We start from the raw sequence: 27,778 nt of genomic DNA on the forward strand, positions 1-27,778 counted from the left end.
AAGATTTCTGATAAAATATTTAGCAAACAAATTTTTGTAAAGGACCACAATAAAATAAATATAATTTTTGCTCCAATTAGAACCTCTAAATAGCTTTGCCCAAAAAATATGACTAAAAAAATTTGTTAACTATTTTGTTGGTTATTTAAGGAGTAAGTTACAATTCTACAACAAAAATTTTCGACACGAACATTTCAGCTTACATTGCTTTAAATAGATCTAAGTAGAGGTAACATTCAATGTAAAAAAACGACTTGGTGTTACTGAATGGTGACAAAACCACAACATTGCCTGTGTAACGATATCTCTGTGGGGGTGACACCGAATGGAACAACACGATCAAAGACCTGTGGGGTGACAACTAATGAAGGGTTGTCCACAAATGACGTAATGTAACAGCAACATAAGATGACCAATAGAACCCCGCCAACAGTAACACTACACCGTGTAACAGCCAATCGATTTCTTACACGTCATCGGTTTATGTCATGATCAATGAAACAGTTATCCGAAAAAAAGGAATGCTGCCAATGATAATCAATATATAAATAGTGCATGTTTGGGAGGGTAACAGTTGAAATTGACACCCAGAGAAAACCATTGTCAACCGACGCGAAGCGAAGGTTGACAATGGTTTTCGAGGGGTGTCAATTTCAACTGGTATCCTTCCAAACAGGCAATATTTATTTTATTAAACTGAATGTCTTAATTTAATAGAAACTTCCACTGCTTTTATTTAGAAATGACGTGAATTCTGCGGCGAACCGTACGCGCATAATTTACACGCATGTAACAATTCGTTGTGTTACCATTGCCAAGTGTGTTGCTAACGCTGTGGGTATTAGAACGGATTATCAACTGCGTCTAGACCAATCAGATTTCAGGATTTAACATGAAAGTATAATAATAATATTGTTTTAAACATTCATAAAATATGTTTGACAAATATTAATCAACCAGAAAAGAGTATGTACTACGTGTATATGCATTTTTTAAATTTGCTCATTTATTTACATAGTCTGTTCATTTAAAATTTGATATGAATTCCACTCATTATAAAAAAGTAATAATCGTCTCTTTATCAGAGAGAATATTTGATTACAGTTGGTAAATCAAAGTACATAATAAACTTCTGAAAGTTTAACAATCAAAGCAAAAAATTATCGGGAAAATTCCCTGTTTTATTAATTCAAGGAACAGTTAATATTGGTGCAAAGTATGCTGCATGCAGTTGATGCAGTTTGTCCTTAGATCAACAATAAAGTCGTGCATCTAGCGCCTACATGTAACATGCTATTCTAAGGTTAAAAGATGTATTATAAAGTTCATTTCAATGAAGGCTGAAACACTTTGAATCCAGAATGCATAAAGTAATAAATCATTATTTTAAACAAATCTTATGTCAGACTGGTGAATAAAAACCAAATATTCTTATTTGGTCTCTATCTTTTTTTATAAGCGGATGCATAATACTATTAGCCTAAGGCTAATAAGTAAATCAGCGCTCACAGGACCTCTTTGAGACATCCGTGCTAAATAACTACGCTCTTTTTTTTTGTTACAAATTTGAAGATTACACACAAGATCAACTCAATAAATTAATAGTAACTTTTAGTTGTCTATGACAATTTAAACCATTCTGTGATTAAAGTTTAAGAACGTATATATATACGTGTCAATGTATTCAGAAATATCATCATCAGTGATATCAATAAAACATTTTCCAAATCCAAGATTTGGATACTCCTTGAAAAAACAGTAATTACGTACATGCATAAATCAAGTCAACATGCAAACACAAATTTATGGTTTGTTGTGTATTCTTTTGGCATTATGTAGCTATAAACCACATTGTGGTTTGGATTCTCACATATATCTTGAAACATTTTAAATTCTCGCATACATCTTGTAATTATTTAAAGATTTGATTGATGTCGTATTTTTATTGACAGTTTAAAAAGTGTTGAACTCAAATTCTTTTCTGCAAAGAAAGATCTCGAATTGAAACATCAACCAATATACAGACTTTGCTCTCTGAGTGTATACCGTGGGTATATATATATATAGTTCGGTAATGGGAAGTTTTTTAGGAGTACTTTCGCCGTTCGTGACGATAAGATAATTGGTTAGGTAGGTGAACATTTCTCTGTATGGAATCCTTGTTATAAATGACTCATGTCGTTTGTACCATTATCTTGGCTATTTTGACACCAACACATACATATACACCAAAATACGTAGAGAGAGAGAGAGAGAGAGAGAGAGAGAGAGAGAGAGAGAGAGAGAGAGAGAGAGAGAGAGAGAGAGAGAGAGAGGATGTCTCTCCAAGAGGGCAAAGGATAGACCCACAATTTTAAGGAGAAAATAATTTATTGAAGTGTCTTTTAAATAAAATTGTCAACTGGTATATCCTTTGAGTCCCAGGCTAGTCAATGAAGCTGTCCATAAGGATGATTTTGTCGCCAGAAGGATTTCGGGAGCTTAAGGGGCCCCAACGACCAACACAAATTACACTCTAAGCGTTGTTGACATCGATATTAAATCTTGAAAATGTTTTGCCTTGTTACAAAGGCAGTAGTTATATTCCCAAACTAAACAACAATACATGTACAAAGATCTTTTCATAAAAAACATAAAACGATAATCAAACAGGCTAAGTTATTGTGTCCGTTTTATATTATTTTTATACCTGATAAAAGATTAGTTGATGAGTTCTAATTATTAATAATGTGCAATGAAAACAGTACCTTCGAAATTTGACATTTTTGAAATGAAAAGCAATGAAAGAGCGATAGAATCAATCATTTATCATTGCATCTTTCTTTTAATTATTATTAGAAGTGATGAAATAAATGGCTAATTTGATGGAGTTACATTTAATTTTATTCTTTCAGTCTTAACATTTTGTACGTAATTGTAGTAATTCTATCATCATGTCACTGTGGAACATGTAAATATTAATATACTAGTATTTCACTCCTATATATTTTTTTAAATTTCAAACTTGATATGGTAAGTTCTTCTTCTTTCTAATAAAGCCTAAAATTTCTTAAGCTTAAATTTCATTCTAAATTGGAAAAGTTCTACTTCTGTCTAATAAAGCCTAAAATTTCTTAAATTTTATTCTGTATGAAAAAATAAAAATAAAAATCGCTTAATGTGTAAAATAATTACTAGTAATTTACAATAATAGGACAGTCACGTGTTCACTGAGATCATACATATAGCTGGTGTTACTGTTGCTCTATTTTAACTGTTTTATAGTGTCATCAGCGCAGAGTTACATAATTATTGATTCATTAACAGAGATACTTGCTAAATTTCCTGCTTTGTTTTACAGGAAACGTGAAAGGATATTGTAACATCTTGCTCGAAGTTTTCCCTTTCATCCGGGTTTCCAATTTAATGCACGCTCATTAGTCTAATAAAAGGATCACAGTCGTAGAAACTTTAAGACTGCTAGCGTTATTGAAATATTAATTGATACATGTGTCACTATTAACATTATGCAATGAAAAAACTTAATAATTTAAAACCAAGAAGGTCCTTTAGATTTTTTAAACACAATGAATAGATACACGTAATCAAAGATAAAATTATGTTTTATTAATTAAGATATTAATTACATGTAATTACTAAACCCTAATCATCAAAAATAAGAATTCAAAATTTGAATAAAATACAAACGTATTGTAGAAAAATTTTATGTTTTTAAAATATTTACTACAATACATATTGAGTGTAGATATTATTTTTCAAACATGAATTACCTCAAGTATTGATATCTAGTGATATTTAAAACATTATAAAGTATTTCAGAAATAAAAATACCGAGAATTATCAATAACAATCGTTTTGTGTTATTTATTGCGTCAAGTAAGAGGAAGCATCCTCAAAAATCAACAAATGCGTCCCACTCGCGTTATTGCTGGTGTCAACAAAAAAAACATCGGTATTTACTATCACAGATGTATTTAATTGTTTTCCTATGAATAGTACAACGTTAATGACCAGCAGTATTAATTAAGGCTCAAATGTGTAGTTTTAAACAGTATTCAATGAAACAGGTTGTATTTTATTACTATCGATATAATTTTTTTGCAGAATCGTGGGCGTGTTGCTTTGGTTTTTTTTCCAAAAAAAAAAAACAATAAAAAAATAAAAAAGGATTAGTACTGTAAGGAATCGAGTTTTTATTGTTTGTTTTCTTTTCTTTTTAGTCAAATATATATATGCACCTATTAACACTTTCATAAAAAAAAATACAAATTACTTGTGTTACATCAATTTTGTATATACTCAAGAAGAAAAAGTAAAGTTTCTTTTAGCTAGCGCTTTTTTTATTAAGCTTTTTGCGGCAGTCGTGTGCTACTGTTGTATTTGCCAAACTGATACATGTTATTAAGAAAGTGAAAGGGATGACAGAATTTACTTAACCTGATAAAACAATCAGAATTTTGACGTGAAACATTCTAAATTTGAATACAAAGCCTATAGCGGGCGACACTCCTGAAGATTTCAGTCTTAATGCTATCGTACAGTTCTTTCTTTTCGACATTAGCCCCACAATGGTGAACCCCTTGTATTGATTAAAATGGCATTCAGTGGAGCCCGGACAAATTCTAATATATCTAGGCTCACAAAACTTGTCCTCTGATAAGAACTTGACACAATGTTTACAAAATTTAAATAGTAGAAAAACCAATAGTATAGCAGGAATTATTTCATCTGTGGAGAGAGAGAGAAAAAAATGTCCGGATGAGGGGCATGAACTAAAGCTTCTTTTCGACTGTCGCAAAATTTGTGTCGTAAAGTGTTTGGTCTTTTTTTTTTTTACTGAGTACAATTGTGATGTGAGAAAAGTATGCAAAGTGAATTCCAGATGACTGTGGTATACATCCCGGATTACTACGGCGCTATATTTCGCACTCTACTACATTGGCTTTCTTATTAAAGCGTGTCCTGTGTCGCGATTCTGCAGGTCACCAGAGGTAGCGCACAAAACAGCGTGAAGATGGAATTTCTTCTGATAATAGTCAACACAGGTGAGTTTCTACAGTTCGTGCATTTAAAACTTTAAAATCGCCACTTAAGTACCTGTTCCTTCTTCTTCTATCGTGTTTTTAGAATCCCCGTGTGTATTGAAAGATCTGCGATGTAAATCCATTCCTGACAAATTTAAATTCCAAGACAGCATTGCACTGATTTTTTCCAATTTCTCCAAAAGTGAAAATATACCCACACGGTGGCCTAAAGAAATTTTATTCTGACATCTGCATGGGACTATAAAAAGGTAAAAAGACTGATCCTATGAGGATTTCTTATATCATATCTGGAGATTAGATGAAGAGGTGTTAGTGACAAGGCAAGACGAGAAGGCTAATGACAGGGCCGCACAGGTAAACCCTTGCGCTCTCTGACTCTTGCGCCCATATTAACACATGATTTGTCGATATCGCAAAGACAACCTAATCTTAAACTATATCTGTCATCCAAGCCCTCTTTTCTAGTGGTAAAACTGTTCAATGTACAAACTATTTTGATAAATATCTGGAGTTTTCGAACTTAAAAAATAAGAAAGAGAGAGGGAGAGGGAGCGAAGACTTGGACGAGTCCGTAGATAAAAAATACTATAGGTAAGGCGAAGAGAGCCGGGTGTCACGTGGTCTGGTTGTCTCTGATGCAAGTGTGACATTGATGAATTACCCGTTTAGGAATATACAATACTTGAAAACTATTATTTGATTATTTGCAGGCAATTAAGTGAAGATGGATGGTGCATATTATTCTCAATCGATGTACCAGAGGGACAATTACGGCATAACTGCCTCTGTACCTGGACCCTATGGTGCATCCCAACCCCCTCCGGCGTGTATATACCAGAGAAATTCAAATCTCGGATATGGAGGACATCCTATGCAAGTTGTGGAACAAAATGACTCTTCGAATACAGTTAATCACCAAATGGCATCTCAACAAAATCTCCAAACAACACAGGGAACTGGACATTCACCGATAGCTAACACCACGCCGGCTCATATGCAAAACCCCATGCAAATAACACCCGGAATTATTGCAACAGTATCCCAACCCCCGCCGGCTCATTCCCAGACCATGCCTCCCTCGACGACAACGGCAAACGGAAATGGAAACGGAAACCAAACTGGTGGAAATTCAAACCAAACGCATTTACAATTTCCTTGGATGAAAACCACCAAATCGCACGCTCACCAGTGGAAGGCACAATGGCCAGGTAGGTTTAAAGCCGCAAACTATAGAGAGTCATTTAAAAGTAGGTACTGTGATAAATTACTAATAATGACTTAATGATGGCGGTCAAGATGGCTAGATCCTTTGAAGAACACTCGATGTAAACACACGGGCACAATTTGTTTTGTCGCACTAAATCTCTATTCACACCCCGACGGCGCAATGTTTCCGAACGCACCGCAGATAATTAATTATTACTGTGACTTAATCTTCGATAGTGAGCTTTTGATTATTATAAAGTGCCCCAATTTTTCTACCAATAAAGGATAATAGGGTAAATTTATTTTGTGGTTCTTTTAAATCACCTAAAAAGATCCGGTTTTGCTAAGGCATAGCCATTGCGACAGCGAAAATGCTTGATATTGGCAAACTTACAAATTAAGAGAGAAAAAGAATAATTTTTCGTTGCAATTGCAAATGTCTAAGATAGAATATTCTTTAAATACAGTCACATAGTTATGCGTGCAGATATGCAGAAAAAATGGTTTTGGCCTTTTAAAAACTATATGTAGAAATATTTCTGAGTCGAACACCATACGATTCTCTCAGTTATGTTAAAGAATTATAAAATATTCACTTCTATAATATTTTTGATCGAAATTATTAATATAAACCCAATTTCATGTAAAAGGTTGATTAACCTTAATCTTATACGTTTTGGTTTATTTCGAATTTTTAGATAAAAATAAAAGATTTTATCTGTTAAACAATTTAACTAATATTGATCTCGAATACTGTTTTTACCGAAGAAAATCTCGGACTCTTAAAAATACTTTACACAATTTAATTTCTTAAGGCTAAATTGAATTTAACATTTGCTAATAAATGTGTTTGAAATTGTTTGGTACAGTGTATATATACTCATGAACCCATACAATTCTGATAATTATATAAAACGGTCATAACATTGGTAAAAGTATTTTGTTGAAAAATGTATTGATAGTAACAAAATTACATAACTTGAAATAAAAAAAAAATCACAAGGAAATAGTGAAAATAAAGTTTTCCCGTGTTTATAAGAGGTCTCAGTCGCTCTCCATAGTTTATCGAAGTACTGCACCTTGTAAGGTCAATGGTTATGTCGTCTGATTTTCTGCACAAGGCGAGCCTTCATTCGACCATCAACCAGGCCTCATTTATCATCCGTCTGTAGTTTTACTTTTTGTGCGACTGTCCGTGAAAACAAAAGAAACCCAATGGCTGGTTCTATACATGAGTTTGCGTTTCCTAGCGACTTTTCCTTAGACTAGATAAGCAACGAAGGAGCCTGTCGATTCGGTTAATCGGAATGAAATTTATTACATTTCGCCGTATTCTGCGCCTTGACGGTCTGTCAGGAGAAATACGGGCGATAAATGGAATATTGGCAATAAGGACCGGGAAATATCGTGTATATCATTCTTAGGACCAGGAATCTGGCATCCGAGAATGGCCGTCCTTTTGTTACGTGCAAATGTCAATCAGAAGAGACGAAGGAAACAAAACATTTATTATTGTTGTATTTACATAAAGAAATTACCTGTATGCCAATTTTCATACCAACATTTCTGTATTACTAAGGCTCGCAAGAATTTAATTAATTATCTGAAGAGGGATAGGGAATGTACCAGCATTTGGAATCATTAGTATGATTACTAAATGATTATCTTTGAAGAGTTTTGGCGACTACACAAATCCATGTTAAACATATGCTTACTGGGCTTAACCAATCTTCTTTCATGAATCAAGTGAGAGAGAGAGACTTTTAAATATTTTAACCTTTACGACATAACATATTGGTTCATTTCATTTATTAATTCCAGATGCATATAAAATACTGCGAGAACAAAAATGACTCAATAATTCATTTGAGATTTGTGTATTTTGCCGAGGTTTTGGAAAATCTTACTTTGGACGGCTTCCGGTTTAGTTAGCAGAGTAAAATGAATATAATATATTCTAGGAAATTTTTCATTAAACAGTTGTTTTGCGGACTTAATCCTTATCTAAAAAGGAAGTTTTTTGGTCATTAATTATTCATCGGGATTGAAAATAGTGATTTAAATTTTTTCAAATATTTCATGTTTTATGGATAACATTAGTTTTTCCCTAATAACTGACAGTGTATACGTGTAGCTGTAATAATCGGGAGAGGTTTTACTTTCATTCAACAGCGTATTAATTTAATCACTTCCTGTTGGCAAATTTGGATAGCCACTTGAATTCTATTCTCTTTGCACAGATGTTTAAAATTAAGGAAATGTATAAATGAAACGATTGGCTGCACACAGAACACATTATTTCAGTATGACATATTTATGATTTACCCTGCCAATATTGATATTTTTAAACAAAAACATACCTATTATTATTATTTGCTTAGCTTGTATTTCTAGTTTCCTTGAACAATGACAACACCATATGTGTCTAAAAATTCTTCTAAACTGAGGTTTTTTTAAAATGAGATAATTTGACATTCATGACTCATTTTTTTCTCGCTAATCTGTTATTTATTTATTTTTATTTATTTATTAAAATGCTTTGCATTTCGAAATAAGTTTTCATGGAAAGACAAAAATCAAAACACGAAAAAAGGGAGACAAAAGAAAAACCAAGAATAAAACACCCCAAACAACAACAACAACAAAGAAATGAATTAATTTAGATTATGTACAAAAATTTAATAAGAAATGGAAATTAGAAAAGTGTTGGTTTTTTTTTTAAATTACGTGGTAAGACAAATTTAATATTTGTTGGTGTTGGCCTTAAATAATTCAATATTTAATATTTATTAATTCATTCACACTTTTTGTGTGAAAATGAAAATTCAAGACAATGTATGTGCTAGTACGTTCAGACATTGTCACACCACAGTGTTTAACAGAATAGTTATGTATGGTACTTAAACCTATTGAGATTCCGATTACGAAAAATTATTGTATGATTTGATTAATTTTAAATTTCAGAATTGGCCCTTCACATGCCAAACCCTAATAAATTATATTTGCTTTATGTCTGTAAAATTTCTTGAAGACCAGATCCTCATTAGCTTCGTGCAATTTTAAATTTTTTAAATAGATATGTCTATTATTAGAAAAAGATTTTTTTATTATGTACATTGCAATGAAAATTTAGCGAATATTATATCTTTAATGAAAACATATCGCAGCACGATAGACTGATATAAACTACAGTGTATCGACAAATAAATGACAAGATAAATGAAAGTATGTATATTTATCTCGAGTATGTTATGTTTTAACGAAGACAATCTCAGACTTTCAAAAATTTGATTTTTTAAGGCTTACTTTGAATTTAACATATTCTAATAAATGTATTTTAAATTGTATGGTATATAAATACCCACGAATTCATACAATTCTGATATATAAAACGGTCATGATAGTAGTAATAGCATTTTGTAGAAAAATGCAAAATGTTTGCAGGAGTGAGAGGAACAATAAGTACAAATGTACAATTTACCTACACACGTAGGCAACACCAAGAAACCTAGACAGCTAACTTACATTGTATAACCGAATGATTGTTTAAGAGGAAACAGTTATATACAAATACGTGCACTTATACATGAAAATGCTCAGATAGCATTTAAAAAAACAATGTTGCAATTTTCAGGGGGAAATAGTTTTTTTTTAAATTATAAATCAAAATGGGATTAAGTAGACAAAGAACCGGTAGAACATAAAAGTAAGCTATGTATATGATAAAGATTTTAAAAGAGAAATTTTTTAAAAATATAGACAAAAATATATTTTAATACATTGAACAAAATTAGTAAGATTGCAATTTGATGCCTGATTACATGCATATTATTTCTATGCATAAATTCACACGAGATTTTAGCATTTCAAAGCAGAACAAAGTCCGAGTGTTTTGATCTGTTATCTTCTTATCAACAACTTTTCACAATAGGGGAAAAAAACAGTAACAAACCCAGACGGTTCAAACGAAATTGTTTCAATGTCTATTCATAGCAGAAACGTCGAGACATTTCCAAATTGCAGGAAGAGGAAGCTAAGTTTATTTATACACGTCTGTTTCTTCAAGGAGAACATATGTAAATATCAGTATGATAATTGGTGTTTTTGTAGCAATCAACTGTGATAATCCCTCTTCCCCAACCCCAAAAAAGTTGAATACTAAACATACTGGTATAATTAATATCATTTTGAATAAGAAATAAGATTAGACTAGACTTGACCAATTTTGACTTTTTACAAGAGTTTTTTTGGATATCAATATTAGAAAATATGCTATACTATAATTAAATTAATTTTCAAAGCTAAGCCATTTGAGTAATTCCTTTCCTAAACTAAAGATTATAGAGGTAATATACTAGTATTTTATCATTTTTTTTCTCAAGTTGATATTATACGTCATTGGTCAACCATACAACTTAACCCCCTTGATATATTTTGCTAAAAATATGCATGTAAATAATTTTTGATTACTAGTCATTGATTTCTAAGCTTTAAATTTATCTGAGTGACATTTCAGTACCATCAATTTTCATGCGCACAGTGTATCAAAGGACCTAAAATATTTTATGCTAAAACAAAATATCTAGCAGATGCTATTTGAAATGCGCTAACATTTTATTGGTGGTGATTGATATTATATTTTTACAATTACACACTGAATAGCCTTATATCAGAAAGATCAATCTATTTATATTTATAGTTAAAATATTATGTAGTTGACATCACAGTATCTTTAACTATTTTTATGTCTCAAACAATTTTAAAACAAATATCAAAAAGCATAAGGTTAAGGTTGTTTTCTTTTCTTGTGCCAAGATTGTTTTCAATGAATTGTACAACGTATTCATAGCATCGATTGTAAATTCTATATGTTCGATCAATTTCAAAAGCCGTAAAATGAAGAAAAAAAATCAGCTTTCAAATTTTGTTAACATTATTGTTTTAATTTCTTAAATGTAGACTGAAACAAATTTGAAGATTTTGAATTTTGAAATATTAAAAAAACGAAAGAAAAAAAAAGTAAGTAAAAAAGAAGAATTAATTAAATCGAACAAAAGCCCCCGAAACCAAACAAAATATTAAAAAAAACCACCACTGATTTGAATGCACCTTATTGACATAACAGACCTCAACATTTTAGTTCATTAACCTATTAGATAGAACTTTTTTTATATATATAGAAAAGTGCAGTATTCATGATGAACACTACTTGTATACAGATTGCCCGAAAAATTAATGTTTTGCACCCATAAACATTGTATACAAAATCATTTAATCTTGGATTGCAGTTATAACTAGGACATTGTCCCCATTTTTGTCATATTTAGAACAGTATGACAATCATTCGGTGCAATGTCATCTCCTTGAAATCTCTTTCTTTCTCCAAAGAAGTCTCAATCTCTCTCTGGAGAATAACTGTTTAGAGGAGTTGTAACTTCAGCAGCGGTCAGACCGTCGTCTAGGACCGCACGCCGTGTAAAATATTTTGGCTTTGCCGGCTATCAACTATTTGTTAACAGTTCTGGGATACTGTAGTGGAATGTTTGTCCGTTATAGCAGATAATAATCAAATACACGATAAAGACACCCAAAGAATCCTTTTGAAGCTATACGAGAGAAATGATTTAGGAATGTTATCAGAATATTCTACTTGTATAACATTTGGAAGAACAACAATTTGAAAGTTAATTTTTCTTGAGAATTTGAAAATTTAAGTATTGAATCCGTATTTTGCTCTCTCTCTCTCTCTCTCTCTCTCTCTCTCTCTCTCTCTCTCTTTTTAAATATTTTTTTTCTATCAATATGAGCAATAATAAAGCAATGAAATAAATGCAAAATGTAATTGATTTGTTTTGAATTTGAATAAGAACAGTATGTACACGAATTACACGTCTCAGTGCCACGTTCATTTCACCGAACCAAACAAGGACTCGCGGATGGTTTGGGATACGGAGTTGTTTGCTGGATCTTCAAAGCCAGCGACCAGTGGAAGTCTTTTATCTGTCTGTGTTTTAATAGGCGTGTATACATTTTCTGCACAAGTTTAAGTTTTGTTTATGGTATTGTTTGTATGCTCTGGAAATGAAATTTTCATTCTGTGCTCGCTCGTGTTACAACGCGGTGAGCCTGGTTCTTGTGGCAATGGTTGCAATGCAATGCAAAGCAAAAGCAACATATACACGCAGCAATAGGTGTCAAAAGTTCTGTTCATCTCAACACGTGAAAATAGTTGACTTGTGTTTTTGGTTTTTAATGAAGTGATAAAGAAATTATTCTTACCTTTATCGTAAAAGAACACAAGACTTTGCGTACCATAAATAGACAGGTTTTTGGGGGTTTATTATTTTTTGGAGGGTATTAAAACAGTAATTATACCGTATACGTAATTGTGGTAATTTGTATTCTTCTTATTCTGTTCAAATTAACTTTATTTACTATACGCTTTAATATATGAAATAATGTACATGCATGCAATTAACTGATTTTTTTAAATGGTTTGTGTAAGTTAACAAAAAGTATAATTTATGTTACTGTATTTGTTTTGTATGTTGTGATAAGCCTTTAGATTGAAACCAAGTGTACCTTTGTTTAGTTTAAATTAGATCAGGAAGGGATTATCAAGTTAAATTCTAAGTTTAATTAATGTAAATAAATTCCTTTCGCGTGTTGGTATAACGGGAAAATATACCGTATATTTAAAGTGGAGACGAATTATGGTTTATCGTTGCCGTGACAACTATAAAAATTGTACATTGGGTTCACTGTGGGTCCAGACGACAGACCGCGAAATCTCGCGAGATTTACTTGTGTCTCAATGCTCGTTCCATGCTTGCTAAGAGATGCACTTGGTTTCTCTGCACGCATTCAATAAGAATGCATCGTGTAAGAATACCATGCTCACTTGTTAGTGGCATTTTGTAAACATGCTGCGATGATGTACCAAACCGTAAATCTAATATTTAAAAGAGCAATAAATCCCCTATAAAGGGGTCGTAGCCCGTCTTATTTGTCTAGATATCAAAACGAAATAAAACGCTTTTAAATTGTAATATTGGAGGTGAAAGTTGATTGAAATACATAAACATTGGTAATCCGTGCAGCCAACATCAAACATCCCTACTTCTAGCAACTTTGGTGTCGCTGATTCATAAGCAAGGCACTGCGTTGCCCCGTAGTCGGTTTATCAAGACCGGTGTGTAGGACTAAATAAAGGGTTGATCCGTGACAGTGAAAAATTGCACAAACTTGAGGAGGGCCCCTTGTGACGTCGTAAATTCAGAAATTGGCGATTGATGATATACATACAAGTTGACTGATTCAAATTAGGACCCAGTCTCTTTAAATGATATATAAAATTTATTTATATGTGTTGGGAGGGGGTGGGTGTCTGCTCATGAAAAAAAAATTCTGAGAACATTTACTTGTAACAAACAAGAAACTTTTTTCCCTAAAAATTAAAAAAAGAAACCTTCAGGTAAGAAGCGAACGAAAAGGTGTCAAAGAAAATGAGAGTTAATCGTTTTAATGACAAGTAAAATCCCGAAGTCTACGAGAAACTTTGTCCAAATAAAGCCCGTGTCACCTCATTAGCACGTGTGTGGACATTAAGGAAATTCCTGTATCAGCGTAGTGGTCAACTAACTCGGCTTAGCGTGGTCAAGAGTGAAAACTACACGGCTGTACGCGTGACTTCTCAACATGATAGGGGTTAAGTTACCGTACTCAAATCGATCCGCCCGTTGCTCCGTGGAACTTAGGTGTTGGGTTGTTTGAAACTGAGGCGGGAACACGTGCTAGCACTCATAAGTTCACGTAATTAGTGCTTAAGTTTTAACGTGAATAATATTGTCTGTGAGAAAAAACAAGTTCATGTACTTGTAACTGTAGTATCTATTAACAGTTAAAGTTATCAGAGATGATTTTGCCCCCAAAAAGTGTTGTGATGAGAATATTTTATGCAAAAACCATTTGGTTAACTTTGGAGAAAAATGTGCTTTATATGTCCAAGTTATATAATATGAGTTTTATAGATTTTGAAGTAGTTTTAATTGTAAAGTATTTAATGATTTGCAATTAATAGAATTTAAGGACTATTAATATATAGTTACATGTATATGATATGACATACAAAAGACATGTTTTAAATAAGTGTCTTATAGCAACTGTTATAGATAGATATACATGCATGAGATTTGCTGGCTAATTACAGAAAATCAAGCTATATGCATTTACCTTGATTAAATTTCCACTTAATTAAAAGCCTTTATAGTAAAGATAACGATAAAAAACGATTTTCAGATGGGACTTCATAGCAGTCTGATTCTGGGGGTACTATAATGCCCCCCCCCCCCCCCCCCCCCACTCACACACACCTATCACCCCCAGCCAAAACACCTGCACGGAATCAAACGCCAAGAGCGAGCAAACATTTTAAAAAGCATTTTCTTGGCCATCTATTAAAACACGCCGCAAAAGTAACTTAATTTTGTTCAAATCTGCTTGGATTGAAAGTGGAAGCCGCGTAGAAGACGGGGGAGATTTCTACCTAAAGACCCCAGAGTGGGTTTTAATAAGAAGAAAGAAAGTAAGCATGAAAGAATGGAACTATTGCCCAGGGAAGTTTTACTGGAGCTTTGTTGCTATATCTTTAAACTGTAGACAAATATGAACAAAGCGCACATTGCATAACTTGTCGGAGTCTTTGGGTTTCCTTCTTGTCATCCATGGAGAAAACAGTTCTTGAGGTGGAATTTTCCCCCAGCCGTATAAAGTAATCGTTTTATTTGCTGACAAGCGTTCCTTATCTCCCCCCTTTTTTCTTGTTTGGGAATTCCTATGTTGTTGACTTTTTTCCATCTGAAGAAAAATTCTTATTTTTAGGACGATTCATACCAAAATTTTAGCTTTGCATGGTTCTCAAGGTTAGCTGATGAAGGACATTTTTTTTCCATCTATCTGGATAATTTATGCAGTACATACGTTGTGTACATGTTACTTTCACTGGTAAATTTTTAAGAAGATGATCGCTTAACATAGTCATTTGCCTTTCATTAGCTGGTGTATTAAAAAATTGGTATTATCAAAGAAGAAATCGAAAGGATTGATAATTTAAACATTGTCTTTTTGAAAAAGACATGCAAATTAATTAGGTACGTGGTTATTTACTTTAAATAATGAATATTATTTTACCAAATTATAACAGACATGAAGGAAAATTATAAGGTATTTTTAAGGAGGAAGGCGCATTTTTTACATGAAGATAATACAATTTTTTAATTATTGAAAAAAAAACCACGATTGAAGTCTAATTTACTAGTCCCCACACGTTACAGATAAAAGTATAAAGAGTCCATCGCCAAACTCATGACACGGAATTTTCTTTCGATCAATGCCACAAACATTCTCAACGAGAATTTAACAGTACTTGAGCCCTGCATAAGATTTCATATGCGCTAATTTTCACAATCTGTTCAAAACGGCTTGACAAAAAACTTGTTGAGCTAGGGAGGCGGGTGGCATGTTTGCCCGAACCAACACTTATACAAGCGACCGTAATTGCAAAGTTGTGTCGGAATTGGTTCCCACCGCGCGAGTCTCAGTACCGGGGCCCGCTAAAGAACGCGGAGTGTGTATTGGGGGCGAGGAACACCTGGTTTTACCCCGTCTTGATTGGGGATTATCGATCCCAACGTGTTTTGACAGTTGGCTGAATTCTAAATAAATATTCAGATTGATCCCGATTGAACCCTTTTACACCCTGGGAAGCATAAGTATCATTACTGACCTTTCAATTATATATTTTGTGAGAATCAATAGATAAATAAATAAATCCCTGAAAATGATGTAACTAAAAACATCTTGTATTTTACAGTTTGAAATTTGTAGTTGAATATTTAAAAAAAATAAGATATTTTAAAAGAAAAAAAAAGAAAGAAAATGTACAAATTAAATGGTGTTAAAAAAAGAAAAAAAATAAGTAAGAAAGTAAACTAAAATCTATATCATAATGTTTTCAATTGTTTCCAAATAAAGTTTGCCCCATTCTCTGTAATCTAATGGTTTAAGACAGTAAGTGGTATGGCGGTAATCTTAGCGGGTAGAGGGGACAGCCTGCCAAGGATGACAGCAATATGGATTTTTATATGCCGGATTTTTATACCCGTCACTCGGTTTTAGTGTTTTCATCGGGGGGAGAGATCAACTTTTCTCAGGAGATCTGTCGAGCAACAAAAATCCTTAGAAAATATGGAATTTGTTGATAAAAAATAAATTGTCCGGGGATCTTTAAGATCCTCGTAAAAAAAATCCCGTGAGAGAGAGAGAGAGAGAGAGAGAGAGAGAGAGAGAGAGAGAGAGAGAGAGAGAGGGAGAGAGATTTTATCTTATTATAATGAATTATCTTAAGGAAATTAACAATTGCTTAAAATTTTGAATTATCCTAAGGAATTTAACAATTGTTTAAAATTAATGTTTGTTTATACTAGTAATCTTACTATAGAAAAGCTGAAATAAAATCATTGTAAGTCTTGCGTAAAATATTGATGAATGAACTTACAATTCATCGAAACAGCTGTTATTCATTATGACGTCACATTAGTGACGCAGTCATGATGTAAATATCAACAAACCGAGGTTTTCAAATAAGTAAGAATTTATTGCAAAACGGGTCGTTTCTTGTTGGACTTTGTGGGATTTCAATCATGTCTAAAACAGAACATTGCCGAATTCGTCTTTCCATGGACCCCAAAGAGAGATTTCCTGAGAAACTCTACGATGTAGCTAATGATGGATACCTTGTTTCTTGGAACGGTTGTGGAGATGGTGTGATAGTAAACGAAGAGGAATTCGAAAGCAAAGTAATGAAGTGTTATCCCGGTTTTGTCCAAATTTCGTCTTTTGCAAACTTTAGGCGTTTGTTTAGAGAATATGGATTTGACTGGGAAATCATAGATCGCTCTGAAAAACATTCCCATACGTTCGAATTTTCTCATCCAAGTTTTAAACACGGAAAAGGTGATTTGTTGTGCAATATACAGACCAGACGTAAATCATTCACTAAACCTGTGCATGCTGTGTCAAACTTCAACAAGGAAGTGGCGGAGATATCAGCCCTATCGGGAAAGGAGTCGGAGGGAAGACTCACGAGAACTCGGGTAGGACGAGTGAAACGTGTGAATTATGCAGATCTAGAGAAAACTAAGAGACGACTCTCTTCTTCACCAGAAGCAGAAATTTTTACCCCTAGTAAAATAGCCATTGAAACCTCGTTTACAACAGATAGTACAGACCGAGCTGATATTGATGACGTTTTACTGAGCCATATACAAGAACAGCAGAGGAAATTCGAGTTCGATCTGCGTGCCAAAGACTTCATGAAAACGTTTATCAAGAATGAGTTCACTTTTGACGAGTTTTGTGTTTGGGCAGACCGAAACCAACAAGTGTTCTTTGATCCAGCATTAGACAGCAATAAAAACTGTGCAGTGACTGCTTATGATAACACAAACATTAGACAATCAGCGGTTTCTACACCATGTGGACGATGTCCATGTTGCAATTTGCTTGGCTTTCATTTCGAATAATTTTTACTACAACTTGAATTCAATGATTCCCTGTATATTTATTAGCGATGTGTGCAATTGATACCAAAATATTATTATTAAACATTGTGAATTCGTGTAAATTTTTGTTTAATCTCTCTCTCTCTCTCTCTCTCTCTCTCTCTCTCTCTCTCTCTCTCTCTCTCTCATTTTTTAATAGTGATACAGGTACATGTAAATTATAAACTTTTTATTTTTTTATTTTTATTCAACGACATCAATCATCTTATGTAATTTCCTAGATCTTGAATACAGATTTTATTCAGTAGATGTTTTGAATAACATGTAGTTACTGAGAGAGAATTAATCTGGTTTCATTTACAGTTACGTGTAGTAAAGGAATTGGCTCTCTTAAGAAACAAATTAAAGTGTATGAAATATCTCCAATCACCTAAAATTAAACAGTTGAGATAAAATAAAGAACAGCAAAATAATTTTAAAAAAACCAGCTAAACAAAAAGCAAATCCAAAACAAACACCCCTCAAACAAAAACAAATAAATCCGAAATAATAATGAAATATACATGTAAATCATTAAACAAGTATATATATATTTTCAACCAAAATATAAAATTATGAAAGCAGACACATATTACTTACTTATATTGGGCTACTCGTACAGTCATATTAATTAAGAAGAATGTTTTAAACTTGTTTGATATTGATTTGCTTAAGTAATTGACATTGAATATTGGTAAATACTGCATATCTAATTTCATTAATTACTCTTTTATCGTAACAAAATCTCTTAATGTTTCTGATTTATTGATATAAGAAACATTCGAATACTGTGAGCATGGCATTTAACCAGGTTTGCTGTTCAGAATTTGAATTGTATGTTTTAATCATATTTTTCAGGTGCCCAGTTTCCGTTGGAGGACGACAACAAGCGCACGCGCACAGCCTACACAAGAGGCCAGCTACTGGAACTAGAGAAAGAGTTCCATTTTAACAAATACATTTCTCGACCTCGAAGAATAGAATTGGCCGCCATGTTGAATCTTACTGAACGTCATATAAAGATCTGGTTCCAAAATAGAAGAATGAAATGGAAAAAGGACGAAGCAAAGCGGAGACCGCGTCCCCTAAATTCAAACATTAAAAACACCGTTTCACCACCGGAATCTCCTGTCTTAACTGATTTATCTCCCGTGTCAAACGGAAGTGACGTATCCTCACCGAAAGACAACGAGACCGGTGATATTTCCTCAATGAACAAAACCATTTTGAACAAAAACACTCTATCGTCGCCAAAAGAGGAAGCTGCAACTTGATGAAGAGTTTGTACAGGGTATCAGTATGAAATACAACCACCCCCTCCCCTTGAACGAAATCCAACATTTATGTGTTCCCTTGTAATATTTCATGCTCCAGAGTGACTGTGTTTTTGATTGATGGTGATCGCGAGTTGCATTTCATCATCTGAAAAATTGTTGACATGCATAAAGAGGTGAAATACACATAATAAATATATATTTTATTAACGAATAGTTCAACTTGAAGGTCTGTTGTTTTTGTTTTGATATAACTATAAATTCTTCTTTTGAATATTGAAACTGGTTCATTGTCATTATCGTACATGTATGTACATGTATACACGTTCGTTGTGTTTAGTTTTTTATTGCCTTTTTTAAAATATTGAAATGCATACCAGGCAAAATTGCCAGTGTGTGTTTTAACTTTTATGTAATATTCTTATCAAGACTTTCCAGTCTATGATGATAGAAAAGGCATAAACAAAATGTGCATGATTGTGTATAGTAAAATGGACATTTACAGACCGTTTTTCACAGAAAGAAAAACGGCATACATTATATATCAATATTTATTATACATCGATATCAGTGAATAAAATATCAAAACCAATTTTACTTTGTTTACATTCTCATAAGGCATGCTAAAAACTTCAAGGACAGAATTGCTTCTGTCTGTTCAGACTACGCAGTGTTTGGTTTTCTTGATTTAAATAAAGAATAGATTATATTATAATTTCTAAAATTGTTGTTAAAATAATTACATGTATATTATCGATATCAAAACTGATTTTATATAAAATTATGTTATAGCAAATTGATACATTTGCAGTTTATGTGAACGTTAAAGTTTAACAGAATTGATTGCAAATGTGTTAAATCCATGTCTTTTTTGACAAAACAGAATTTTTCAAATATTGCAAAGTATAATTTTTTCAATAAAATTGTTCCAAATATTTTTATCTCTCACTATGATTCGACGTGGCTACGCGATAATAAAAACGTTTCCCCTTACATAGTTTACAAATTATTTTCATTATACATGTAGGTGCGAAGATCATCAAACATCAATGTGAAAAGTTTTGCATACGATGTTTGAGAAGCGGTAACGGATTCAGAACGTCTAATTTTATTAAGACTGATGGGCATTGTAATACTACTAGATTAAAAATAATGATAATAATAATAATAAAATAATTGAAACATTTAATTCTTTTTCAGGTATATTGTATTATTTTTTAAGTAATTTTCATGTTACAATGTCATGCATATTAAATGATTAACTTTGAAACGGTCATGACATTGTAATGTTTTCTTTGATTTATTCAAAGAAGATGGACGAATAATATTGGTAAAATACCTATAGGACAGATAAGGAGACTAAAAATTTAAAATTTCATTGTAAATATATGTAATGTAATATATGACATTTCTTTCAAAATATCAGTTCATTAAGATGAATATGGCAAAATATCGCTTTTTAGCGCTTTGATAAATTTTATCATGTACTAGAAACATAATAAAATAAAGTTATGTCTATATGCATAATGAAGTCTTTACATTGCAATTAAAAAAAAAAGAAATTTCAGTGGCGCTTGCTATTAGAATTAGTCTGTGTTCCATATTTCTTTTGATGGTTAATTAAGTGTAATAATAAGTTAATCGAAATTCAAAAGCCTAGAGTGACATTCTCTCTCTCTCTCTTTCTCTCTCTCTCTCTCTCTCTCTCTCTCTCTCTCTCTCTCTCTCTCTCTCTCTCTCTCTCTCTCTCTCTCTCTCTCTCTCCATGATATGTGATTACTTTATTGCAGACCTGCAGCTAATTTTAAATACTTCTATAGATAGTGCATTTATATTCCTTACACTTTATTTACATTGCTTATATCATTAATCAACTGTATTTCTCAAGAAATATTGGAGAAAGTTATTACTATACCAGAAAGTATAACAATCTTCTTAAATTTATGAATTTGAAGTTGCTTTTTAACATACCATATTCCCGAATCTAAACCTGATCGAGTACTGTTTAAAGTTTTTATTTATCTCTAGAATATCATACTTTGCATCTCTTAAACCAGAATTTCAGGAGATTGAATCTTTAAAAAAGTTAAACATGAGCTATAATTAAGAATTCCAAGATAATAAGCTAGGTTTCATATTCTGAGGAATACAAGTAAGTAATTATATTTGTACCTTTTCTTATTTTTAATTATTTGTATAAATTCTTTTATTTTTATATATTTACATTTATTTGTATTGATATATATTTTTACCTTTTAAACATACGCTGTATTTCAGAATTTCAGAAGAACGATGTCCTTTTTTTTTTATTTAAAAAGGGATATTCCAGAATTTTATAAGATTGCTCTTTTTGTATCCATGACTCAAAAGTTAACTTATGTACACATGAAGACAAAGTGCACTGACTCTAATTTGAGGACTTTTACTGCACACAATCACTACTCAGATAGACATTGATTCAATCATTAAAACAATGCACACGTACTCTGAAAGTGTAAAATATTTACCTATTTATTTTGCGACTACCCACAAGGATAAAAGAGTTGTCGCGCTTGTCCTATGATAATTAACAAAATAATTTCATTAAATTTGAATTTTGCTAACATAAAAATCGACTGTTTCATCAAAGCAGTTTGTTTGAGTTTTTTCTTAATTGCATTTTTTAAAAATCTGGATGTCCGCCATAATACATGTACAACTGTAGGTCCATCTGTTCTTTGTACAATAAATTCTATACAAGACTATTATGATACGATATACAATATACGCATAAAAAACTTAGAATATAGATAATCATATAAAAATTAAATTATTATAAATTATGCAGGACATACTCCACTTGTCTTTCAAATATTCATGGAAAAAAAGAAGCAAACACTGAAGTATAATTATACATGTACTGTAAAGTATACCGGTGTACACCATACATTATTGTAGCAGAGTGTCATGTAAGGGGACGGCACTGGCTCTCTGGTCAAAGGTCAAATTTCAAAAATATAAGGCGCCTAATAAGTTTTAGAAGGGCAACAAATATCGTAGTATTACACAAAATGGGTGTGAAATACATTGTATACAGTCAACACACACACACTGACGCAACATCATTTTCCGCTTGACCGCACACAATACACATGGGGTTACGGTCCATGTAGTCTAGACGGAGGGCAGGGGAGATAATGATTTACTGAGAAATGATGACAACGTTTATCTGTGTATGTACATATTTTTTTTAGTATACACAAGAGTAGCTCCAAGAAATAACAACAGGCATAACTAACACGAGTGCAAAAAACAAAGTATAATGATCATGATGATATGCTTACCATTTTTTCGGTGAGAGAGTGTGTCTTTAAAACTTATTTAAGATCATAGCTCCATGCATGTATAGCTGCAGTTGCGTATTGTACTAATAAAGAACTATATGCATGTATAATATTAGATAGTCTAGATTCAAACGGACATTTGTTGTTGATAAGCACACTTGGTACTTAATATCAGAGACATATATAATGTTATATATGTCTCTGTTAATATGCACATGTGTATGAATAGAATGGAATCTAATTGTGCTTACCCGAATCTAAGGGGGGGGGGGGGTGACTGAACATTCATCTTGATTTCAGCTTCATGTACATGGCGAATTGACGTTACAGAAAATTTTAATTTGTAAACATGGCGATTGGCTTTGATTGACTTAACCAGAATACAGACTTCTTAATCCGTTCGTACTTTTAGTCTGCTGCTCACAAACTCATCGTTATAGAGTTACAATTCAAATTCTGACTTTCTTAAGTTTGCTATGATTTAAAATACAAGTACAAGGTACATGTACCTTACTGTTTTAACCATTTTTTTTTCTTTCTTGGTATTTATTATCAAATACATGTGCAAACATGTAATTCTACATGTATATGTGCTATCATTATTCCCAACTGTACGGTAAAAAAAAAAAAAACCCCAAAAAACAAAGCTCCCCCCCCCCCCCCCACCATAAAAAAAATACCACCTCCACCAAAAAACCCAACAATTGAATTAATTGAAATCATTTCGGGAAAAAAGTGCCCACGCGTGCATGAAACAATATACGGGTAAGTGTTTATGATTTATGTCAAAAGATTCGATCAGTCATTCCCTATGTACTTGAACTACTTTCAATAATTAATCTTCCTCTAACACAGACAGCTAATACTGGTCACCCTGTGCACGATCACGGTATAAATATCAAGCACCGAGAGTTTCCTTGTAAAGTCCCGATAACAACATAGGATTGATACACTGAGAACCAGACAAGTGCTAGCCCCCCCCCCCCCTTCCTTTTTCAAAGAATTCAGATTCTTGATAACTAGAAGTAGTACATTCATGTAGTAATAGACATCAGAAAGAAGAAAGAAAATATACAAATGGTTGTCAAAAGAACACCTTTGAATTTGATATATGTAATAAGTATTTTTGAATTTGTACGGACACATGAGCATTTATAAGTTAGACACGTAGCAAATGGGGGGGGGGGGGGGTCCTCCTCACAACTTTTTCTCATAGCAGACATTTTTCCTTATAATTTACATACAGTGCTTTGAAGTTTAAAGGAACTGAACCTCAATCACAATCTAACCCCTACATTTCAGGGAGTATGTTTAAAAATGAAAGGGAAAATTGGCAAGTTTAGTACTAAAATAAAAGTTTAACTGAAGATAAGACCCTCACACCCCCATCCCCCTTAATAGGCCGGCGAAGTTTACAAAATGAATCTTGCTCTTCTCTTTGTCAAGATTTCGGGTAACCTCTTTGGCAGATTGCTGGCCTGCTTTATTTTCAGCTTTTGTTGGCGGTACATGTACATGTAGTTGTGTTATCATTAGATTTCAAAATAGCACCACATGACCAAGTGATCTCGTTGTGCGAGAAACCGATATCAAGTTTATCAACAAACACTGTGGTTTACAACTGCCATGTTTACAACTGCGTACAGTGTCCATATATTTAACAAATCACAATAAATAAAAAAAAACATAGTTCAAATTACGTAGTAATAGAATTTTTTTTTTAACCTGTAATTTTTTTTTGGGGGGGGGGGGGGATAGAATATGCTTATATTTGTACATGGGAAAAATAGTAAGGACTACATCGCTCACCTGTGCAGCTATGCTCAAGAGTGATTATATTTGGTTTATATTACTGATAATTGTTAATATTATAAGAGGATATTGAACGAAATATGTTGTGTATATACTGGTAATGTTTTAATATGTGTTATTATACACATGCACATATTATATTTGTATGCACGTAGAAAGGTAAACAAATAGACGTGACTGAGTGTATATAGTGGATGTGGGTTTGCTTTGTTCAATTAAAGATGTTATATCCAAATGATGGGGTTTTTTTCATTCACAATCTGCGATATTTAAAAAGTTTAAAAGTTTTCTTGCACATATTAACACTGAGCTTTTTTACAGATATAAATTACACTAGAATGATTTTTCCAAAATGTACACCCATGGATATGAATGTTCTTAAAAAATATTTTTCAAGGAGTATACTAGTATTAGTTTTAAAACATGAAAAAAAAATCCACCTTAAACTCATAAAGCAGGAAGTTTACTTTATTTTTTTCCAGTCAAAGAAACAAATACTGCGGCGTAATAATATTAATATTAATACCTTATTCCGGACCAAGTAACAAATCTTCAGTTCCATGTATAATATCATGTCCATGCTATTACAATGGTCCATATTGACGCAATAAGTTATATAATTCAATGCGACCTAAGTCCAGGTGCTGGTATATAGGAGGCCCAATGAACAAAGTGACCATTCCTGACAGTGAAGAAATCAACAAGGTAGGTATTTATAAATATATAGGAAGTAAAACTCGACATTTTAATAACTTAATGTCTTTGATGGAATCATTAATACTTCGTCAATTTGTCTTAACTTAATGATAGATGTAAGTCAATTTGATAGATAGATAAGTTACTGGTGGATGTAAAAGAAAAAAAAATCATTGTTACATGTACATGCATGAACAAGTGCACCCTATTTGCTAACCAAGGGTGACCACCCACCAAGAGGGGAGAGTCTCTTTGGTCGTCACCCACAAAGATCGATGCTAGTGTTTTAAACAAAAACTAATTACAATCATGTACTTGGTACAGATAAAAAAAAAAGTCAGTATCGCAAGCTTTTTTTGTCCATGATGGGTTGATTTGGTCATGATCAGTGATTTTATTTCTGGCGAAACTGGCTGATGGATTCTTGTGTCATGTTGTAAATTTTGAATTTACTGGGTGGGTGTAAATACAAAATTTACAACATGTTGTAAATTTTGTATTTACACCCACCCAGTAAATTCAAAATTTACAACATGACACTTACATAAATTAGATATTTGTACCTCCCTTTGCAATAAAAATCGTTTAAGATAATGTAACGTCCGCATCATTTCAAGTAGTACATAGGCGTCGGAACCGGGGGGGCTAGGGGGGGGCTTAGCCCCCCCACTTTTTTTGCAAAGTTATACCTAACCATTAGAAACATAGCATGATAGAGGGTTCAGCCCCCCCCCCCACTTTTTCTCGCAGGAAAGACTATTGTTCCTAAATTTACCTTGAAAGATTGAGAGGTTAGATTGAGAAGCATACAAGCCCCCCCCCCCCCCCCCCCACACACACGGATTAGGAATTTCATGATTTTGAGAAAAAAAAAATTGGTAAGGAAATTTTTTTTTTGGAAGTATAGGTATACTTCCCCCCCCCCCCCCCCCCCCCCCCCCCCCCCCACGGATTAGGATTTCCATGATTTTGGGAAATACTTTTTTCTCAATATTTCTGAGGATAAGTCTAGCCCCCCCCCACTTTCAATTTGCTTCCGACGCCTATGTAGTAGCGCTGGTCAAAATGTTCCTTAGTTAAATGATGCTAATTTCGGGATTAGGACCCCCCCCCCCCTTCCAAAAAATCATCCCACCAAAAATAAAGCCCGACATCGATTTCTTTTTTTTTTAATTCATCGAAAAATTACCAATTTAAAACCAGTACGGTATATCAGCTACTATTCTGAATTCAAGTCGTGTAGTAAGTGAATTTGTTGAAATTTTTAGCGTATGTTTGTGAATGGGTTCGTTTTCATTTGATTTAGCTCAAGATGAAGGTGGCCCTCTTTATTCTGGTTGTCCTCCCCCTGGTGTTCTGTGCTCCCTCAGAGATAGACAGACGATGGCTGATCGATGGTAAGACATTCGGCAATGGAGTCAAGCTGGTGTGAAACTTTTATCCTGCTTATTACGGTATCTTGTCTCCCTGAAAAGAGAGGTAACTCTCATTGTGAATGTCAACAGTAAACCTCCTCCACTTCAAAATTATATGTTTTTTGCAAATGGTGGCGTGTAAAGATATGTGACAGAATTATTTCGATAGATAGAAAGATGCAATTTTTGAAAAGTTATTTTTTTTTCTATCTATTAATGATAAATCAGTTTTAACAAAATGCCAATGACATTTTTTAAAGTACTTGAAATAAACATAAAAATATCTAGATTGAAGAACAAAACATTATCGTAAAGAAGAGAAAATTTAAAAAATAAAAGTAATTGTATATTTAAACTTATAAATTGGCGTTTTTGCCATGGCATTACAAAAGCAGCAATGGGTCGCCAAACAGGACAGAAGCATTAAGCACCATATATATAAATGATTCAGCAACATCATAAAAATTTAGCAGCACAACTTGTCACATCAGCTGAATTGACAGGCACATACATGTACATGTAGTTTGAGTTATCAAAACCTTAAGATTGGAGCAACATGTATATTTTTGAAAATTTTGAACAGGTTAACTGTTTGTTTCCTTTCTGCTTCAGGCGCATATATTAAAAAAATGTATACACCAAACCAACTTCATTAGTCGAGCCCGAGAAAATAAACTTTGCTATTTCCTCATACGAAAAAGACAGCTACATATAAATCATATTATTCATATTGATGCTATAATGTCTATACGTTCTTTTACAGTTCACGCCGTAGTTGATCAACTGAAGCACCTCATCACCCCAGACATGACCGAGTCTGCCTGTACCACTGTCTGCGAGTCCGTTATTTCCGGAATAGGATTGTTGGTGTGTCCCAGTGCTTGTAACATGTAAGTTATCAAAATACACCCCCACCCCCCAAAAAATATAGAAAATGAAAAACAAACAAGCCTCCTATAAACTATTACAATTTAAATGTAAATATGACATCAACGTTTATGAATTGAATGCAAATTTAACTTAATCGTTGATTTATTCAGGTGTTATTTTTGTCATGTTTGAATTAGAGTATCATGATATATTGGTTTTTTTTTTTATCTTTTGTAGTTTGGTTTCTTCACTGAACGGAAAATAAACAGTAAAACCCAGCGTTTGAACTTAATTGATGACTTCTTTTTGCCGTAAAAGTCATGGCGAAGAGTGTTTTCAAGAGATTTATTCCGGGCTTTAACATCCCTGCGAATGTTATTGTCATTTAAATTTTAGATCACGTGGTTTTATTTGACCCTTTCAGTTTCGCAGTAAAAATCGTGCTTAGTGTTTATAGTCTATTTTAGAGAATCTAGGTACTTGTAGTTAATTATAAATTCTAGAGGTTTATTGATTTTAAACTTTATCTTCATTAAT

At 33.0% G+C, this 27,778-nt stretch overlaps 2 protein-coding genes across 5 annotated transcripts; both read left to right on the forward strand.

Moving 5' to 3' along the window:
• The first annotated feature begins 4,529 nt into the window (after positions 1-4,529).
• On the forward strand, positions 4,530-19,722 carry LOC105327390 (pancreas/duodenum homeobox protein 1). 4 transcript variants are annotated; one of them, XM_066076053.1, is made up of 4 exons: positions 4,530-5,045; positions 5,128-5,399; positions 5,756-6,253; positions 18,710-19,722. In XM_066076053.1, the coding sequence occupies exons 3-4, from the start codon at positions 5,770-5,772 to the stop codon at positions 19,123-19,125; spliced, it is 900 nt and encodes a 299-aa protein (XP_065932125.1). In that variant the 5' UTR covers positions 4,530-5,045; positions 5,128-5,399; positions 5,756-5,769; the 3' UTR covers positions 19,126-19,722. The 4 variants fall into 4 exon arrangements, with proteins under 4 accessions (XP_065932125.1, XP_011426135.3, XP_011426134.3 ...); XM_011427833.4 differs by having other exon boundaries at positions 4,531-5,045; positions 5,128-5,293; XM_011427832.4 differs by lacking the exon at positions 5,128-5,399 and having other exon boundaries at positions 4,629-5,045; positions 18,710-19,721.
• Positions 19,723-24,848: 5,126 nt separating this feature from the next.
• Positions 24,849-27,520, forward strand: LOC117681481 (uncharacterized). Its single transcript, XM_034446213.2, has 4 exons — positions 24,849-24,965; positions 26,263-26,353; positions 27,135-27,261; positions 27,479-27,520. Exons 1-4 carry the CDS (start codon positions 24,885-24,887, stop codon positions 27,504-27,506), a joined length of 327 nt encoding a protein of 108 aa, XP_034302104.2. The 5' UTR covers positions 24,849-24,884; the 3' UTR covers positions 27,507-27,520.
• The last annotated feature ends 258 nt before the right edge of the window (positions 27,521-27,778 follow it).

Source organism: Magallana gigas, chromosome 2 (assembly GCF_963853765.1).
Source record: "Magallana gigas chromosome 2, xbMagGiga1.1, whole genome shotgun sequence".
NCBI lineage: Eukaryota > Metazoa > Mollusca > Bivalvia > Ostreida > Ostreidae > Magallana > Magallana gigas.